The 19,697-nt window shown below is 56.2% G+C and overlaps 2 protein-coding genes across 3 annotated transcripts; both read left to right on the forward strand.

Annotated features, from left to right (window-relative positions):
- Nucleotides 1–4,777: 4,777 nt before the first annotated feature.
- Nucleotides 4,778–6,398, forward strand: Dusp28 (dual specificity phosphatase 28). Its single transcript, XM_028890632.2, has 2 exons — nt 4,778–5,416; nt 5,572–6,398. The coding sequence occupies exons 1-2, from the start codon at nt 5,048–5,050 to the stop codon at nt 5,692–5,694; spliced, it is 492 nt and encodes a 163-aa protein (XP_028746465.1). The 5' UTR covers nt 4,778–5,047; the 3' UTR covers nt 5,695–6,398.
- A 2,692-nt stretch (nt 6,399–9,090) lies between these two features.
- On the forward strand, nt 9,091–19,286 carry Rnpepl1 (arginyl aminopeptidase like 1). 2 transcript variants are annotated; one of them, XM_028890637.2, is made up of 11 exons: nt 9,092–9,719; nt 13,448–13,588; nt 14,177–14,328; nt 14,713–14,829; nt 15,070–15,305; nt 15,518–15,631; nt 15,999–16,111; nt 16,383–16,491; nt 17,293–17,523; nt 17,604–17,746; nt 18,275–19,286. In XM_028890637.2, exons 1-11 carry the CDS (start codon nt 9,207–9,209, stop codon nt 18,566–18,568), a joined length of 2,163 nt encoding a protein of 720 aa, XP_028746470.1. In that variant the 5' UTR covers nt 9,092–9,206; the 3' UTR covers nt 18,569–19,286. The 2 variants fall into 2 exon arrangements, with proteins under 2 accessions (XP_028746471.1, XP_028746470.1); XM_028890638.2 differs by lacking the exon at nt 15,518–15,631 and having other exon boundaries at nt 9,091–9,719.
- The last annotated feature ends 411 nt before the right edge of the window (nt 19,287–19,697 follow it).

Consider the following 19,697-nt stretch of genomic DNA (forward strand, 5'->3'; position numbering starts at 1 on the left):
TTGCCCTGGAGACGGCCACGCCCACGGTGTGCTCCCAGCCCCAGCCAATCGGAGCCAGGTTGCGCTGACCCTCCCCCATCCCTCCGCCCCAGACTCGCCCCTGAACGAGCCTCGGCCAATACACGAACCGAGCTGCGTTTACCACGCCTCCTCCTAGCCACCGCCAATCCTGAGCTGGCCACGCTGGCTCCACCACCGCCACGAGCCTTCCTGTGAAAGCTGGCTCGGTGTGTCAGCCCCACGCTGCCAGTTAGCTTTGGGGCCAGAAGCTGCCAGCATTCCTGAAGAGAAAGACCGCCTGGGGCCAAGGCTTGATTAAGGCCGCCTGACTGCCACGCCCAATTTTATGCAGTGGTCGTTAGCAAAGCCCTAGACCGCAGCCTGGTCTTGGCAGAGAGGATGACCTCTAGAAGGAGGAGCTTCTAGAACAGGGTTGGAGAAGGGATGCACTGGAGTGCGAATCTAGAGCCACATTGAGGGGCTGGGTACCAATGTGGCCCGGGCCATGAGTGATGGGAAGAGATGCAGGTGGTGATGCTGGGCCAAAACACATGATGTGCTGAAATTTTGTTTATATTCATAAATGTATATACAGGGACACAAAGGCCAAGAAGCTATATTTCCACAGTTTGTCATATACGTCCACCAGGCACAGTGGCACAAGCCCCTCATCCCAACACTTAGGGGGCTGAGGCAGGAAAAATCACTGCAAGTTGGAGGTTAGCCTGGATCACAGAGACCTTGCATCTTCTCAACTCCCAACCCTTCCCAAGTTACTCAAAAAGAATGTTTTCACAATATGGTAACATTCATTAAGAAAACCTAGTAACATTAGCTTTTTAAATTTGGGTGAATCGGTAAACTTAGCAGATTCCACAGATCTGATACTTGGAAACTGATCTCCGGCCAACTTGCTTTCAGCAAATTAGCGGCTTGCATTGCGAAAATGGGTATCTGCAAACAGGAAGGCGCCTACTGAGCCGCTGCTACGGAATCCAGTGAGTCACAGGCTGCTGTGAATGGGGCCTTCTCTACTAAAACTGTTAAGACTGAAAGATTAGCAAAGAAAATCACTTGAAATCACATACTAAACCCAAGTTTGATATTTGGAAGCAATGGCGGGAAAAGTGAAATTCTAACAGGACTCGCCCTCTATTGTCTGGAAGGTGATTCTAGATTCTCACAAAACTGGAAGACAGACAGTACTAGATGCCACTAAGGATGCTTACCCATCACCTGGCCCTAGCTCAAAACTGTCATCAGAGAAAAGCTCATGAATATAAATGACATGTACTAAGTGAAAAATTCCATTGTTTAAGGTGTGCTGTGATGTGTGTATGTGCGTGCGTGCGTGCGTGCGTGTGTGTGTGTGTGTGTGTGTGTGTGTGTGTGTTTCACTTGTTTTAGCTCTTTGACCTTAAATAACTTAAGATTAACTAAATGATGGGTAAAATGATGTCAGCACATATGAAGCCATACCAAGGCAGGCTTTCTGGGTCCACCCCAGCGTTTCTCATTTCACAGATCTTCAGCAGGCCTGGCAACCAGCACCTGTGGGCAGTTCCCACATGCTGCTGCTGCTGGAATGTGGTCCACACTCAGGACTATTAAGTGGTATGAAGTACAGGAGGGACCTCAAAATCCAGGCCAAAGGAGGAACATCAGAACAGTTCTAAGTGCATGCTGTCTTGTGTGTTCTCTCAGGGGCTTAAACTTTTTGTCTTCAGCCTACATTAAGAATGTTTAAGACAGTATGCCAAGACCCCTTTTATACTATGGAAAAACAAAGTTCAGAAAGGTTCATAAAGAGTTCATCCACAGAGGAAAGAGATGGCTTAGTGGTTAAGAGCACTGACTGGTGAACCAGGTTCAATTCCCAGGCCATCCTGTGTCCAATCATGCCAGGATTTAAAAAAAAAAGAAAAAAGAGTTCATCCACTACATACATACACCCAATTATTTAGTAGTCTGTAGTCTGTTCTTTTTTCTATCTTTATTGAAAAAAAAATTGCTGGTCATGACCTATGAAACTGATTTGTCCACTCACACTAATGGTCAATCAGCACAACTTGCCAGAGTCACGACTCACCTCCAGGAAAGCCCAGCTTCAAAAAGTATATTCCAGCTATCCAGAGGAAAGAACAGCCCAGAGGTAGACAGACTTGGTAAGCATCTCATGAGCTCAGTAGAGCTGAGCACGAGATAGCAGGCCAGAAGCCTTGGAACAACGTCCACCTCAAATTCCCTCTAGGGAGGTACAAGAAGCAACCCCAGAGTAGGACTCCAAGTTTTGTTTGAGTCAGTGCTGCCAAACTCTACCAGTGACTCAGTTTCTCCAGCTCCACCGCCTTTGCCCAAAGCTGTCTTCCATGCTGACCACTGGATAGGACAGAAAAAACCCTCCTCATTCCCATTAGCCCAACCCCACCCCTGGGGCCATATGTGATGTGTAGGTGGACTTCCTCTGTCCCTGCAGCCAGCTCTCCAAATAACCACACAGAGACTTGTTATTAATTCTAAATGCTTGGTCAATAAACTTGTTACTAACTAGCTCTTACAACTTAAATTAACCCATATTTCTTATCTACACTCTACCACGTGGCAGTACCTTTTTTCAGCACAGCATGTTCATCTCCTGCTTCCTCTGCATCTGGCTGGTAACCCTGCCCTTCTTCATCCCCATGCTCTCTTTTTGTCTGAAAGTCCCGCCTATCCTCTACCTGCCTAGCTATTAGCCACTTAGCCTTTTATTAAACTGATCAGAAGGCGCTTTGGCAACGACACATCTTCATAGTGTACAAAAAGCGTTATTTCATCAGTGCTGGTCTGAGTAAGAATGGTCCCTATACCAAGTCCTGTGCTCATTGCATGAGTTGGCTGTTTGAAACCTGGAGCTTATGCAGGGACACTTGGCTCAGTCTGGGAGGAAGGGACTGAACCTGCCTGGACTGAGTCTACCAGGTTGATCACAGTCCTTGGGGGGAGGCTTTGCCCTGGAGGAGGTGGGAATGGGGGGTGGGCTGGAGTAAGGGGAGGGGGTGGGAGGGGGGAGAATAGGCGAACCCGTGGCTGATATGTAGAACTGAATGGTATTGTAAAATAAAATAAATAAAAATTAAAAAAAAAATGGTCCCTATAGACTCCTATGGGTGAATGCTTGATTGCCAGTTGATGGGACTGTTTGGAAAGGATGAGGAAGTGTTGCCTTGTTGGGGGAGGAGTCACTGGGGATGGGATCTGCTCTTTCAAAAGCCCTCCACATTCCCAGTGAACTTGCTCCTCCCCTCCTGTGATTTTTGTCTCAAAATGGAAGCTCTCAGCTACTGTTTCAGAACTGTGTTTGCCTGCCTGCTCCACGCTCTCCTCCATAATGGCCATGGACTCCTCTATCCTCTGTGACTCTGAGCCCCAAATTAAGTGTTTCATTTTGTAAGCTGCCTTGATCATGGCTTCTTAGCACAGCAATAGAAAAGTAACTAAGGCACCATCACAGGGTGTGAGGCTTCCCTGACACAGGGGAGCATCCGGAGCTTGCTATAAGATGGAGCTAGAGATAAAGGAATGTACACCTGAGTGAGCGGTTCCTATAAATTGAGGGAGTAGAATCAGTAGGGGGGAAAAAAAACAAACCTACACTTAGCTAAAGATTACACAAGGCTGACTGGACAATTAGAACACAGACTATGTAGAGAGATGGAAAGTCACAAATCCAGAGTTAACCAATTGCGGGCTCTCTTGAATCCTAATGACCATTCATTGCCCACATCTGGTCCTCACAATGGCCAGCATTCCTCTAGAACTCGTGAAGCCAATTCCCCTCTACCAAAGAAACCGTTTTCTTATCGCTCAGAAGGGACAAATGGCTATCTGTGGTTCCTGGTAGTATACCAAAGCTCATGCTGGCCTCTAGGCTCTCAGTATCACAAGTACCTGTGAAACATTTTAGAGTCCATGCTGGCATCCTGGCTCTTCTCATGCTGTCCCTTACCCCAAGCTTCTCCAGCTATGGGCTTCCCTCCCCACAGCTTCCCATCGTCCTTATAATCCTCTCGTCTTCCTCTCCTGCTCTCCCTCTTTCTCTCCTCTCACGGCCAAGTCCAGCCTGCTGGACATGTTCAGTCTACTGCTTTCTCTCTCTGCTCTAGACTCTTCCAGATGCCTCTGGCTGTGCTCTCCCTCACACCTACAATAAAAACTTTCTGCTGGGCAGTGGTGGCATACGTCTTTAATCCCAGCACCTGGGAAGCACAGGCAGGCAGATCTCTGTGAGTTCAAAGCCAGCCTGGTTTACAAAGCGAGTTCCAGGTGTAAGGAGTAATGGAAATTGACTTCTGGTTGAAAATCTTAAGCATGGAAATGAAACCAAAAGTCTTCATTATTGTAACAAAATTGAAACTGAAATTAACTGTCTATGGCTGTGAGATGCTGGTGCCTCAAAAGACTATTCCTCTAAAATTCTAGACACCAAAAAAATAAAATTGACTATCAGACACTAAGTACCTCTATTTCTAATTTTAAAAATTATTTTGTGAGTGCTTGTATATATAAGGGCACTCATGTGCAGGGCAGAGGAAAACTTGCAAGAGTCGGTTCTCTCCTTCCAACTATGTGGGTCCCAGGAATAGCGCCCAGGCCATCAAGCTTGGCAACAGGTGCCTTCAGCCACTGAGTCATCTCCACGGCCTCATTAAATAATTCTAAATAAGCTTTGGGAAGTCAACGTACTGACCTAAACAACTTATTAAGAAAAAAAAAACACGAACTCATAGTGGTAGTTTTATTGCATATGAACCATGTTTTACAAAGGAAACGTCGGGAGTGCCAAGGGGCACTTTACTAGAAAGCATTTAACCAAAGGAAATAAAGCTGCCACTGTCGCCCGCCCGCTGTGTCCCCTCCAGACCAACACTGCAGGCTCCGCCCACTGTCAATTCAGCCGACGCCGAGCCCAGGCTCCGCCCCACGACCTGGTGCGGTCGCCTCCTAGCGGCCAGAGCAAGGACTGCGCAGCCCGCGGCCCGCTGCTGACCTTAGGGCCGCTGGGGTCATGGGCACCTCCGAGGTGGCACCGCCAGCGTTCGCGCGCGTCGCCCCCGCGCTCTTCATCGGGAATGCGCGAGCCGCGAGGGCGACGGAGCTGCTGGGGCGCGCGGGCATCACCCTGTGCGTCAACGTCTCCCGCCAGCAGCCCGGGCCGCGCGCGCCCGGAGTGGCCGAGCTGCGCGTACCCGTGTTCGACGACCCGGCCGAAGACCTGCTGACGCACCTGGAGCCCACCTGCGCCGCCATGGAGGCCGCGGTGCGCGACGGCGGCTCCTGCCTCGTCTACTGCAAGAACGGCCGCAGCCGCTCAGCCGCCGTCTGCACCGCCTATCTCATGCGGCACCGCGGCCAGAGCCTGGAGCGCGCATTCCAGGTCCGAGCTTCCGAGGGCGGGTCTTCCGGGGCGGGCACCGCCCCACCTCGAGAGAGGCTCTTCCGGGGCGGGCCCCACCCTTCACCCTAGGGCGGAGCCTCCGCGCTCTGGACTGTCTTGTTGGGTCCCTCTCATTGTAGCTCTCTTGGTTACAGATGGTGAAGAGCGCTCGCCCGGTAGCCGAGCCCAATCTGGGTTTCTGGGCTCAGCTGCAGAAGTACGAACAGACCCTCCAAGCCCAGGCCCTCCTGCCCCGGGACCCCGGCGATCCCGAGTAAGCTGCATCGTTCAGCAGCTGGGTGGCCAAGCGTGTACACTGAAAGAAGGTGTTCCTTCCCTCCTCTTTACAAAAGGCAACTGGCCTCGGGTGTTGCCCCCTCTTGATGGCAGTACGGGAGTGTCTGCTGAGGAGGGGCACTTCGTTTATTCATCAGGCTTTGGCCAAATCCAAACCAGCGAAGTTTTAGAGAAAATGCGTAAAGGATTTGTAAGAGCCTGGGGAGCTGACAGTTGATAGGGAGTGACAGACCAGAGTCCTGGCTAGCTGCCTCCTCCAAGGGAATGGCAGGCAGAACCTTTTTGTGCCTCCTGGACTTCTTTCTGGTCCCTTCTGAGACCTGAGCTTAGTCCTGGGCCCACCATCTTTAGTCTTACAGCTGCTGTGCCGTGGGAGAGAGGCATCCGTCCACCACCCATCATCACCTTACTTAACCTGTATCAATGCCATTATTCCCTGTGCAGCATCCTCCCCAGCCGGCAGGTAGGCCCACCGGTTGCCACCTTGTGTTGCTTGCTCTTCTAGTTCAGACTCAGCCACTCTTAGGCATCCTGCTTCTTTAAGAGCCCTGGAAATTTAGTCACGATTTAAAGAAGTAATGAAGAGCAAAGAAAAACCTGGGCTATGTGTGTGAATTACAGATGTGTGGCCACTGGTTAATTTGCAAGTAAATATGAGTTAGTGAATAAAATCCCAGAGTTGGTATGTATGGCTTCCCTTCTCCCTGCTTATGGTCTCTGGGGCCAGGGTAGGCTGTCATCAGATTGCTTCATCCAGCTTCTTCTTGAAGGTCATGGTCTGTCACCACCCAACAGAATAGCCCCATTTTGCCCCTGAAGAGACTAAAGGGTTTGGTCATACCTGCCTCTATGCAGTGAGACACACTTGGGTCCCCAGGTGGAGGGTTCTCCCTTAGAATGAAGAATGACACCGTCTCACTTAACAGAACCCAAAGTTGAGGGGGCATGAGGCACACGGCTCATGGTCGAGGCATTGGGGTGCTAATAACCACCATCTCCCCCACCTGCCCCTGCACTTCTGGTTTCTGGCTGTAATAAACAAGCACTTCAGTGGGCACTGATTCAAAATGCTCACTACACTTTGTAGGGAACACCCAGCCCTACAGGTGTGGGCAAACTGGCATTGTCCGTCCCAGGGCTGCTGCACAAGCTGGCTAATCTGGCCTCTGAGCTTCCTCCACCAGGTCCCTTATGTTCATCCCTTTAAAGGAGCCGGTGCTGCTGTCTCCACTCAACCACGGAGGCTGCAGTGGCTTGCAGAGAACAGGGCTCCAGGCCCCTGTGTGTGTAGCCAATCCCTGTTCACAACGCATTCCAAGAGGCCGCTGCCCTCCGGTCAGGGCAGGGCACACCGCCTAACCTGCTGACTGGGCTAGTCAAGTCAGCTAGAGGCAACAGAGATGCAAGCGACATAATGCCCAGGTCAGGTTGAAGGATATCTGTGGAGTGTATCGGGTACGTTCTCTTCCACCCGCTCAGTTCTGGGAGCTATGCGACTGTAGCTTTGGCCTGGCCCAGCTCTCAAACCTCTGCCCCGGGACTACAGGACACCCCCACCCATCCACCCACCCCACCCCCACACACACTTTTCCTCTGGGGCTGGGGATGTAACGCTGACTGTAACCACAAGGGGGCACTCCAGTAGCTTATCCGTGTTGGGGGACAGGTTCTTTGGCTCCACCGTGCAAAATGTCCTGTTGGTCTTGAAAGAACTGTTAGGTCCTTTTGTAAATATGGGGTGGAGGCACACCCACCCCACTTATAGAAGTGGAATAGCTGGATCAAGGCTGCCCCACATCACCCCTTCTGTTTGCAAAAGGGGGTATCGCCAGAACAGGATGGATACAACCCCAACTTCTGGGGGTACAATCTGAGAGACTGGGATGGGAGACCCCTACAATCTACATCAAGAAGGACAAAAGGAACCCAGGCCTACAGGACAGTGCAAATGAATTGGGAATGCCTTTTTAGACAATCTGGTAGACAGGCCACTGGACACCAGAAAGCAGCAATAACCTTAACTCCAGGTCTCTTCACTCATTTTATTATTTTTTTATTTTATTTATTTATATTTTTTTGTTTTTTTCGAGACAGGGTTTCTCTGTGTAGCTTTGCGCCTTTCCTGGAACTCGCTTTGTAGACCAGGCTGGCCTCGAACTCACAGAGATCCGCCTGCCTCTGCCTCCCGCGTGCGCCACCACCGAGGCTCACAACCAAAAATATTTTTATCTTTAAGACAGGCTCTCAGTAACGCAAGTTGGCCTCCCACAGTCCACACACAGCCAAGGATGACTGTGAACTGATGCTTTTGTTTCCCAGCTGCTGGAATGCCAAGTGCTTTCCCAGCCCGGTCTTCCTCCCTCCCTCTAGCCCTTGCCTCTGGATGATGGCATGAGCCTTGGAATTCTTCCAGAGTCTGAAATGGGGAGGGATCCCACGTACTGCCAGCTAAGAGATCACATGAGACCCGAGAGGAAACCATGTTTCAGCGTTTGGGCTGCACCAGTGGCCTGTTCTCCACTTAGCTGTGCCTCTCACTGGCGGGAGGAAGGCCAGACCACTTGACTTACGTTTGGGGAGACTGGATCCAGACAGCCGAGCACTCCCCAGAAGTGACACGGCAACACACCATCATCAAAGCAGGAGACAGAAGTGTGTCTCTCCTGAATATTCCCCCAGCCCTAAAAGCCCCTCTCCCTCAGAATCTGTGCCTGCCTCCTGCCGATGAAAAGCAGGACACCTCTGTCCACACCCTGTGTTGGCCCTCGCACTGGACAGCTCAACCTTTGAGCAGCCTTGCTGCGCTAGCCTAAAATGAGCCTGCAGCCCTTACTTACATTGGAGCCGTGAGATGGAACTGTGTTCAACAGCATATCTCCACTTGGCACACACCCGGACAACAAAAAAGCCGACCCTAACACACGGCCAGGGCACCTGACAGCTTCTCATTATGCCTAATTTGAATCTAAATAGCCACACCTGTCTGGGCTAAGTACCTGACAGCCTTGCGTCTCCCCGAGCCGCTTGGCACCCACATGGCCACTGCCCAGGCCAACAGGAGGACCCACGGGGGAATCGCGTCAGGGGAACCACAAGAATCATTCTCGGAGTAAGAGAACCGACGGCCGAGGTGCCGCCGGCGTCCCTGGGAAAGCGACGGTCCCGCCTCCCTGGCCGTCCTCCGAGCCGTAACGAGTGCAGGGCGCAGGCTGAGGACGCGCAGCCTCCCCGGGTGTCCGGCCTCGCGCTCCGCGCCGCTCCGGCGCACAGGCCCGGCGGGGCCGTACACAGCGCCCCCGGCGGCGGCCGAGCCCAGCCCGAGCGGGGCGGCGCACGGCGCGGGCCGGCCGGGCGGCTCCCGGAGCGACTTCCTGTTGTGCCCGCGCCCCGCCGCCGCCGCCACCACCGCCGCCGCCGTCGCCCGGGGTCCCTCGCCCACTACCCGCGGCCTGCAGCGGCCGCCGCCCATGGATTTCACTTAGCGCCGGTGGCCATGGCGGCACAGTGCTGCTGCCGCAAGGCGCCCGGTGCCGAAGCCGCGCCCGCTCGCCCGCCGCCCGAGCCGCCGCCCGCCCTGGACGTGGCCTCGGCCTCCAGCGCGCAGCTCTTCCGCCTCCGCCACCTGCAGCTGGGCCTGGAGCTGCGGCCTGAGGCGCGCGAGCTGGCCGGCTGCCTGGTGCTGGAGCTGTGCGCGCTGCGGCCCGCGCCCCGCGCGCTCGTGCTCGACGCGCACCCGGCCCTGCGCCTGCACTCGGTCTCGTTCCGCCGCGCCCCTGCCGCCTCCGAGTCCCCCTGCACCTTCGCCTTCCCTGTCCCCGGCTTGGGGCCCCCGCTGCCCGCCTTCGCCGATGCGCCCGGCGCCGAGTCCGCCGGCTGCCCTCTGGCCTTCAGGTTGGACCCGTTCACCGACTATGGCTCCTCGCTGACCGTCACGCTGCCTCCCGAGCTGCAGGCGCACCAGCCCTTTCAGGTCATCCTGCGCTACACCTCGACCGATGCCCCCGCAGTGAGTCCCGCCCGGGTGGGCGCCAGGTCTGTGGGTGGTCAGGGGGGGCCCTGCAGGCACCCTTCGCTTTACTGCTGGGTCAGGCGATGTTAATCTGCACCCTGCTTCTGGGACACCTACAGAGAGCGAGGAGGAGCCTGGTGCCCATGGTAATACGTTGCCTGCAAGTTCTTGGGACCTTTGAGTGTAGCCCCAGATACTCAATAGCATGTTTCTTATCTGGGGGAGACTTCCCGGCAGGCGTTACGCCCCTATCTGGATACAAGAGCAGCTTCTGATGGGCCCCAGCTCAGCCAGCTGTAAGAGTCCAGCCTTGAGAGATGTTCTGGGAGTGCATGATACAGAAGGGCCCACTTATGACCTGGACCTTCAGATGGCTTGAGGACACCCGGTTCTGTTCTCTGGAGGTGGAATGAGAGACAGTGGGTGGCAGAGAGGCCTTCCTTGTAGCCTGTGGTGCCTGGGCTTTGGGCTCCCTGAGCTGGACTGTGACATGCTGGGGCAGGTGTGCCCCACCTCCCGGTAGACACACAGGGCTCTGCTGAGGCTTTCTGTACAGGCGCCCACCATCCCACAGGCCCTGGTGGAAAGGGCTAGTGCAGAATGGAGCAGGACCTTTGACTCCAGAAGTATGATGCCTCCCTCCAGCTCCCCAGGTAGTAGCGTGCTCATGTGACATCTACCATGGATACATAGCACACAGAGAGCTCTGCAGGGCCCTTAGAAAGTCCATCTGCCACTGCCTGGGGAGCCACAAAGGAGCAAGGTGACTTCTGGGCAGAAAAAGACCAGATGGGATTTACATCTGTGGGCTTCCTGCACGCTTCTCAGGAGTCTTGATTGGGACATGCCACCTCTTTGCAGAGTCCCTGCCATGGGCTGGTCTTCAGGGCTCAGCCCTCTGCCTACTGGGCAGGGCCTCTGCAGGTATTATTAGATGCCAGGTGAAAACTGAGGGGCGAGCTGCTTCCCGGTTTCTACCTGTGAATATGTCCTGTGTGTGCTTGTTCTGCCCATTGACAGCCGAGTGGTGGGAATAGAGCCCTCACTGGGCTGCAATACAAGGCCGGTGGACAAGGGTGGCCTGATGTATGGGGCTGTGGTGGCTCCAGACAGGGAAGAACTGCATGGTCCTCACGGACTGCGTGGCTCCAGAGCGCCAGAGTTGACCCACACCCGTGGAAGCACATTGGCTCCTAACCTCAGGCACCTGCTGTTTGTTGCAATGGAGCATGGAGCAGCTCAGGGCTTCCATCCCTGTCTGCCCTGTGCCTAGTGAGGATGTAGCAGGAGCCATCTAGGTTTCCCAGGAAGCCCTGACAGCGGGCTCCAACTCCAGGGGGGGCAGATTGGAGGTGCTGCGGATTCTAGGGCTCCTCTGCTCCCCAGCCGTTCGTTCATCCCCTCCCCAGCCGTTCGTTCATCCCCACCCCAGCAAGAACAGATTTTTTTTCTTGCCCTATAGTATCTGAAGTTGGTTGGCCCATTCCTTATCTACCAGATTATCAGCTGCTGGGCCCTGGAGGCTCCAACCTCTGGGGTGGGGCCCAGTCCAGCTCATCCCTCTAAGGTAGTTATCGCTGGTGTCTGGAGAAGGCAGCCCGCCCGCTGGAACCATAGGGTAGGAGGAAGGCAGAGCCCGAGGGTTCAATGGACGAGGAGTGGGAAGTGCTGCCCCTGAAGCCTAGCTGGTGTAAGGGGAGAAGGTAGAGATTGAAGAGCATTTGGGAGTCTGTCCTCCAAAAGTGGATCAGGAACCAACCCATTGGCAACAGGATCCACCGCAGGGACGGTCTCCTATTCAGGTCCCAGGTCCCAAGCCTCTGGAGGCTACATTTTGGAACCAGCGCCCCAGCAGAAAAGAGAGATACATCTGCAGACTTGCTTTGGGGAGAAGACAGTGATGGGCCAGTCAAAAAGACTTTGGAAGAGGTCCCCGAATGCTCGCAGAGGCCTGACCAGGTCTACATGGCAAGCATCCCGCTCAAATCTGTGACCTATTGGCAGGCAGCTCCTGGGTGTGGAGTCTGTGGGGCAGGCATCTGTCTCTAGAGGGGCAGGAATCTCTTCCAGGTCTGGGGTCTGTGAATTAGGCATACCCCCAGGCCCGTGAAGCAAGGCATTACTCCCCAGGTCTTGGGACTTTGGGAAAAGTGTGGGGCGTTTACCCACCAACCCCACAGTTCCCCAGAGTTTTCTTGAGTGCGAGCAGCAGGAAATATTAGATAGAAGGATTTAGATTGTGGAGATAAACAGAAAATAAAGGATAGCCTGGAGAGGGCCTGGAACTTTTCCAATGGGCCCCGACCGTCTCTGCCCCAGGGTATTTATAGAGACGCCAAGGGGTGGAGCAAAAGACGACCTCCCCCAGCACAGCCAAGTGCAGACCATCTCAGACACCTGCACTCAAGGCCCGTGGTCCTGATCATCCTCTATGTGGACCTGCTGGGTAAAGCCATGAGGAACCCGAGAACGGGCTCCCACCAAAAGGCACATCTAGGGTCTCTATGAAGACAGCACCCCAGATCCTAGGGTCTCTAGCATAGTTTCCACTGCCACCGCCGCCCTCAGTCTGGGGTCTGTGGGCAAGCATTTACCTCCTTCCCCAGTGCGAGTCTGTAGGCAGGCAGTGCCCCAGTTCTGGGGCCTCTGGGCACAGGCATTCATTCGCACACAGCTCTGGGCTCTGAAAGCAGGCATCTCTCTCTCTCTGGGTCTGGGATCTGTCGGATGGATGGCTCCCCCACACACACAAGGCCTGTGGAAGAAGCAGCCCCACCACCATCCCTCACCTGGGGTCTGGGAGGTGTCGGCCCTGCTGAGTCCGGACTCTGTTCCCCGTGATGACAGTCAGCCTTGACTGCACGCTTGTCCACTCAGAGAGAAGTGTCGCGGGTGTTTCCTGTCCTGAGAGGACCCATGTGCCCTTGATCACCAAAATGAAAAATTCACTTTGTTTCAACATTCCTGTTGTCCTAGCAGAGGGTAGTGTGGGGGCAGACATTGCTTTGTAGCTGGAGCTCCTTCGTGGGGGCGGGGCCTGGTCTGGACATCGGAAGATTCAGAATGTCTCAACAGCCATGGCTGGAAGCAGGTGGGCTAGGCCAGCGACCTTGGCCCTGAGAGGGCAGGCAGAGGGGACAGCAGTTACTGGGATTGCTCTCTGCTGCAGCCCCTCCCTCAAGGCGCTGGCCTGGGAGACCCTCCCTTTAACTGTCCCGTCATTCCAGAGCTGCGTGTCTAGCCTCCACTCTAGCCCCACAGGTTGGCCAGCACTGGGGCTGACTCCCTCTGTGCCGATGTAAGGAAGAACTCGTTTCCCATGCTTCCCTGCTCCTAAGATCAGATTAGCTACCAGCCTATGGGAATTGGAACCCATGTGTGCTGACCGTCCCTCAGTTTCCCTTTGCAAGTTCGGCTAATACCATGGTGGGAGTTTTCCTCATTTCCCCGGGCAGTGCTGGGAGATGTCGTGGGCCAGCTCCAGACATGTGGCCTCCTGTCTGGAACAGGGCCGGTTGGTGTCTGGCATGCACAAACCGGATCGACAGTTCCTGCCGGGGGAGGGGAGTGAGTGTACCAGGTGTGCAGGCTGCAGACTGCAGGGGCAGCCGTGGGCCTGTAACAAAAACCTCGAGGGCCCTTGCCAGCACCCGTTGTCCCCGGGCTCCAGACCTGGAGCCCTGGACCAGGTGACAGCGTCTGCTTATGTTGCCCCTTGCCCGCAGATCTGGTGGCTGGACCCAGAGCTGACCTACGGCAATGCCAAGCCGTTCGTCTTCACCCAGGGCCACTCTGTGTGCAACCGCTCCTTCTTCCCATGCTTCGACACGCCCGCCGTCAAGTGCACCTACTCAGCCGTCGTCAAGGTCAGGATCACGGCTGGCGTTGTTCCTGCCCCCTTTCGGTACTGTAAGAGGCTAGCGCGTACAGCGGGCAGATGAGTTCTGGCCCACCGCCTCGGACTCTTCCTGCCTGCCTAGACTAGGATCCCAGCCGCTAAAGGTCATTGTCTAGTGGGACAGTCATGCAGAGAAGCCTCAGGGAGGCCGGGAGCAGGGACCAGGGTGCAGCACCGATGAGGACGTACTTGACAATTGGGTTCCAGGACCTCTAAATCCGCAGGAACCTGATGAGGTTTCTTGAGTTATAGCCAAAGCATAGTTGGCAGCCTCCAAGTGAGGCAGATTTGGGGTTCCTGTGTGTGGTCCTCTGAAGGGGACATAGTTCCTTGACCCAACCTGAGAGGCTATCTGATAAGGATTTGAGGGCTTCCTCATGGACATGGAGTTCCCCAACCTGGGTTGTGGTGGTCCATTCTGGGGGTGTGGAGGGCTCCCTGATAGGGCCATAAGGTTCCCTGTCACAGATAAGGGGTCCTCTGACCTGAGTTGTGGAGTCCCCTGGGAGGTGGTTGTGTCCTGTAGGCTACCAATCCTCAGCCTAGCCCATTGCAGGCCCCGTTAGGGGTCCAGGTGCTGATGAGTGCGACGCAGAGCGTGTACATGGAGGAGGAGGGCGTCTACCACTTCCACATGGAGCACCCTGTACCTGCCTACCTCGTGGCCCTTGTGGCCGGAGACCTCAAGCCAGCAGACATTGGGCCCAGGTAAGGCACCCTCTGCACCCTGCTGTACTGTTCTGGGCAGCTGGGACTCAGGAAGAGCCCAGAGCCCATGCGCGTGACTACCATGCCCCTTCACCGGCTCCCTTCAAACATACAGCTAACTGATCCATCCAGTGCCTTGCCTAGCAGTCTGTCATCACTCCCGGGGCTACCACACAACCAGCCGTACCCTCCCGGGTAACCCGTTCCTTCAGTTCGCTGACAAAAGGATCTGAATAGACCTTGGGTTTACTATGCAGTGCCCCTACCTGTTATGGGGAGGGCCACATCCAGGGACCAGGGCCAGACAAGGCATAGGGGGGATCCAGTGGGGTAGGTAAGGTCCAGGCTTTTCCGCCTCAGCCCACCTTCTCTGCCTCGTGACAGGAGCCGTGTGTGGGCTGAGCCATGCCTCCTGCCCACGGCGACCAGCAAGCTGTCGGGCGTGGTGGAACAGTGGCTGAGTGCCGCAGAGCGACTGTACGGGCCATACATGTGGGGCAGGTACGTCCTGTCCCCTGGTTTCCCTGCTGGCCTCGCTCTTTCCCCGTAGAGAAGGAGGTAGGGCCAGACTGGGCGCTCCTTGTCTGAGCCCCGGCCCCCTGGCCTCTGTCTCCTGGGAAGGAGGTGCTCCTGTGGGGGCTGGGCTGCCTGGGCTGCCGTCCCAGGCGGGAAGTATAGCTGTGAGCCTGGTGGGTCGCGGTCGGAGCCCTCCCATCCCTCACCCTGCACCCACGGGCACAGATACGACATCGTTTTCCTGCCGCCCTCCTTCCCCATCGTGGCCATGGAGAATCCGTGCCTCACCTTCATCATCTCCTCCATCCTCGAGAGTGACGAGTTCCTGGTGATTGACGTCATCCACGAGGTGGCCCACAGCTGGTTCGGCAACGCCGTCACCAACGCCACTTGGGAGGAGATGTGGCTGAGCGAGGGCCTGGCCACCTATGCGCAGCGCCGCATCACCACGGAGACCTATGGTACTGTCTGGGGCGGCTACGGCCAGGGTGGAGTAGCCTTGGGTCGGCTTAGGCACCAGTTGCCAGGGGCGCAGAGCCCTGCCTGCCTAGCCTCTGGCTTGACAGCATCTAAGAGTCTCTGGGGTTGGGTGGCGGGTAGAGAGTGAAAACCCTGCTGTAGATGCTCCAGCCCCCCCTGACTTCCACCTTTTCTCTACTCTGGCTTCACTCAGGGGCTGCCTTCACCTGCCTAGAGACAGCCTTCCGCCTGGACGCCCTGCATAGGCAGATGCGGCTTCTTGGGGAGGATAGTCCAGTTAGCAAGTTGCAGGTCAAGCTAGAACCAGGTACTCTCTACTCCAGGCTCACTCCTGGGAACCCATGCATACCATCCCCAGGCCCTCCTTTCCTGCTGTTCACTTGCCCTGCTGGGGCTCCTCTACCTCACCATGCCTAAATTCCTTCCAAGGCCAGGCTGGGTGCCCTTAGCCCCAGGGAAGACTTCTCAGGTGCCCTTGGCTTGCCACACCCCCACAGGGTCTGAGCGGGCTTGCCATGGGGGCAGAGCAAGCTCCGTCGCTGTGTACCCAGGACGTTGGTACTTATCTGAGGGACTGTGCACTTAACCACGCCTCAGTTCTAGACTTCTGCCCCAGCCCCACCTTGCAGGGCACAGGTATCAGGTGGCATCCCAGACAAGGTGTCTCCCTGCAGGAGTGAATCCCAGCCACCTGATGAACCTGTTCACCTATGAGAAGGGCTACTGCTTCGTCTACTACCTGTCCCAGCTCTGCGGAGACCCCCAGCGCTTTGACGACTTTCTTCGAGTAAGCACGTGGGCCCTACCACCTCCTGGCCCAAACTTCTTCCAGCCGGCAGACTTGTCCCTTCTCTGGGAAGAAGGGGCCTGGGGACTGGATTGGGACCTGGCCTCCTGAGGCACTGTTCCCTCCCTCTCCTACCCTTTCAGCAGGGCCTGTGGGCCACCTGGACTGTGATGCACATCTTTAGAAGATGTCCCAGTGGCCAGCCCTGCTCTGCCAGAGCTAAACATCCCCAGCCTTCCACACCTGCTAAGGCCATGCCCTCATCTCACAGGCCTATGTGGAGAAATACAAATTCACCAGTGTGGTGGCCCAGGACCTGCTGGATTCCTTCTTGAGCTTCTTTCCCGAACTGAAGGAGCAGAGCGTGGACTGCCGGGCAGGTGAGGCCAACTACCCTCCTGCAGGCCTAAGGGCCGGGAACAAGATGGCAGCCATGACTGGAGGAAAGCTTGTCAGCCCCTACCACACAGTGTAGGCTCTAGGTCAGGATGCCATAAAAGTAAAGAGGAGTCTGTACCTCCTAGTCTAAAGGACCATGGCAAGGAGAAGGGGACAGAGACGTCCTGGAAGAGATGACCCCCAGGCGAAGCAGGCCAAGCTAAGCAGCCAGTAGGAAAAGGCCATGGAAAGAGCATGCAAAGTTCTTAGAGGAGGATCAGCAAGGTGGTGGGATTGACCCTGGGACTAGCTGACCCTGCTTGGGCATAGTAGGGGGTCTCTTAGGGCCTGATAGCTTGAGGACCAAGGGAGACACTGGAGGAGCTGGATATCCAGAGAAAACTAATGTTTGCTAGAGGATTTCAAGGTTTAGGAATGGTGACCTTAAGTTTGGAAGGTATATAAGTACAGTGTGGGATTGGTAAGGGTCCTCAGAGTCCGTGTGCTTTACTGAACAGTACAGTACAGAGCCTGCTTGGCCTTGGTGCTGGGTACAGGACAGCCATGTAGCAGGCAGAAATCCTCTGGTGACCAAGCCAGGCTTCCCGGCCTCCCATGCCCCCTCTAGTGGCTCCGGGGGGAAGGCACAAACTTCTGGAGAACTCTCATATTCTTTGAGGGCTCTGGGTCCTAGAAGAGACCACCTCCCCAGGGACACCCTCTGGGCTTGGAGTCTCCCTGGCAGGCTGCTCCAGTGGCCCCTCCAAGCCCAGGCAGGGACCCCAGGCCTGGTCTTCCTGCAGGGCTGGAGTTCGAGCGCTGGCTAAATGCCACAGGCCCACCACTGGCTGAGCCAGACCTGTCTCAGGGGTCCAGCCTAACCCGGCCTGTAGAGACCCTCTTCCAGCTGTGGACTGCAGAACCCCTGGAGCAAGCAGCAGCTTCAGCCAGTGCCATTGACATCTCCAAGTGGAGGACCTTCCAGACAGCACTCTTCCTGGACCGGCTGCTAGATGGATCCCCGTTGCCCCAGGGTGGGTCCCACAGTCAGTAGGGTAGCCTGGGAAAGGGATGTGGCTCCACCCTAGCCCTGACCTGCCCACTGCCCCCACAGAGGTGGTGATGAGCCTGTCCAAATGCTACTCATCCCTGCTGGACTCCATGAATGCTGAGATCCGCATCCGCTGGCTGCAGATCGTCGTCCGCAATGACTACTATCCTGATCTCCACAGGGTCCGCCGCTTCCTGGAGAGCCAGGTGCAGCTACATGCCTGGGGCATGACGGGGGGGAGGAGGGCATCTCCCCCCATCGGATCTCCACTCGGGCAGGCCAGGCATGTTCTGGAGAGGGGACTGGAAGCCATCCGACCCAGAGTGAAAGTAGAGAGGTCCCAATAGAGGTGAGGTGGGAGAAGAATGCAAAACTAGTTCAGAGTGGCCTGAACTCCACCACAGGGAAAAGTTGGGTACCAGAGTCCAGGGCTCTCCACTGGCATCAGCCTTGAACTAGCTGGACTTGAGGCCTGTAGGTTATCACCTTCCAGGTCTGGGTGCAGGGGCCATCCAAGCTTGTCAAGCAGATGCCAACATCCCCATCCCTTGCCGAGTCCTTCCAGCCCCAAACTCCAGGAGACAGCTTAGAGGGAGAGGTGAGGGTGAACCTGATGAGGGCGTTGTAGCATGTGAGTCGAGGCCCAAGTCCTCCTGAGCAGCTGGGGCACATCTGGGTCTGGGTGGTGGAAGGCGCCCAGGGAGCCGGCCGGTGTGACCAGGTGCTTTCCACAGATGTCGCGCATGTACACCATCCCACTGTATGAGGACCTCTGCACTGGGGCCCTCAAGTCCTTCGCACTGGAGGTCTTCTACCAGACACAGGGCCGGCTGCATCCCAACTTGCGCAGAACCATCCAGCAGATCCTGTCCCAGGGGCTAGGCCCCAGTGCTGAGGCCAGTGCAGAGACCAGCGCGGAGCTGGGCCGTGCTGAGGCAGACACGAACCCAGACTCGCCAGCCCTGCTGCTCGGGGACGAGGCCCCCAGTAGCACCATCTCTCTCAGGGACGTCAACGTGTCTGCCTAGCCTTGGTGACTGACCCGTGACCTCTCAGACACCACGATTGTGCCTTTTTGTGGTCTGGGCCGCCATGACTGCGCCTTGGCTCTGGCCACGAGCTCTGCCCAGGACCATAGGCCCCTCCCGTTGGCTCCAGGCCAGGGGCGTGGGGAAAGGATCTTGTGACCATTGAGGCCTGTGGACGAGGGCCCACCCTGTCCCTGCTCTCTTGCACTGCAGGCCCCAGGGCTGGCCAACACCCACCATGCCTCCTGTCCCAACACTGACAGCCATGTCTCACCCTGGAAGCCAGCATCTGCTAAACACTGCCCTGGGGACGGTGACCCCAGCAGACCCACAGCAACAACCACAATGTGCCTTACACATGCCAGAGGCCCAGGGTGCGTGGTCCTGGAAGTGTGCTTTCCTGCAGAGCCTGTGTCTGGCCCCTGGGCTAGACTTGTTTGAGGGACAGGACAGAGGGACAAGGACACGGGCATCCCATCACTGTAGGGGCAGGGGACAGAAGGAGAGGATGGACCTCTCAAGCAGGCCTCAGTCTCTGCACCTGGAGTCCAGGCCGCAGAGGTACAGGGAGTGGCCTGTCCTTGTGGCTACCTGGGTACCGTTGGTGCTCTCCGTGCCTGCCTGCTGGGAGAGGCACTAGGCTGTGGGCTTCAGCCTGGGACCACTGCAGCGGGAATCATGATGACTGTCCCATTAAATCTCCACTCTGCAGACCTGACCTCCCTTCCTGTTTATCACTACCCTGTCTCTTGTACCTACCCAGCTCCCAGCGGTAGGGCTGGAAGAGCTGAGAGCTGGTCACAGGAGTCATGGTCATAGCCTGCCCCAATAGACAAACATCAAGAAAGAGGTGGGAACCGACCTCAGAGACCGAGATGGGGAGCAGTGGGTGGCCCCTTGTTCTTCTCAGCTCCTCGCTCAGAGCTTGGCTGAGCATGACTTCTTCAGGGCCCTAAAGAGGCTGTTTGTCACCCTCATTCTGGACTTCACCTCTGTGACTCTGACCACACCTCTGCCGCGTGGCACTGGGGCACCCAGACCTCCACAACCGAGGTGCAAGGGAGGTGTGAGTGACGGGGATTCACCGGGAGTGCCGAGACTGAACTCGAGCGTGGCAAGCTGTGGCCTT

The sequence above is a fragment of the Peromyscus leucopus genome, chromosome 13 (assembly GCF_004664715.2).
Source record: "Peromyscus leucopus breed LL Stock chromosome 13, UCI_PerLeu_2.1, whole genome shotgun sequence".
Classification (NCBI taxonomy): domain Eukaryota; kingdom Metazoa; phylum Chordata; class Mammalia; order Rodentia; family Cricetidae; genus Peromyscus; species Peromyscus leucopus.

Bases quoted from the DNA above. Each gene is read 5' to 3' on its own strand.
- Dusp28 (XM_028890632.2), top strand. From the start codon at position 5,048: ATGGGCACCTCCGAGGTGGCACCGCCAGCGTTCGCGCGCGTCGCCCCC. The intron at 5,417-5,571 runs GTCCGAGCTTCC...TCTTGGTTACAG, and splicing joins GCCTGGAGCGCGCATTCCAG to ATGGTGAAGAGCGCTCGCCC.
- Rnpepl1 (XM_028890637.2), top strand. From the start codon at position 9,207: ATGGCGGCACAGTGCTGCTGCCGCAAGGCGCCCGGTGCCGAAGCCGCG. The intron at 15,632-15,998 runs GTACTCTCTACT...GTCTCCCTGCAG, and splicing joins GCAGGTCAAGCTAGAACCAG to GAGTGAATCCCAGCCACCTG. The intron at 16,112-16,382 runs GTAAGCACGTGG...CTCATCTCACAG, and splicing joins GCTTTGACGACTTTCTTCGA to GCCTATGTGGAGAAATACAA.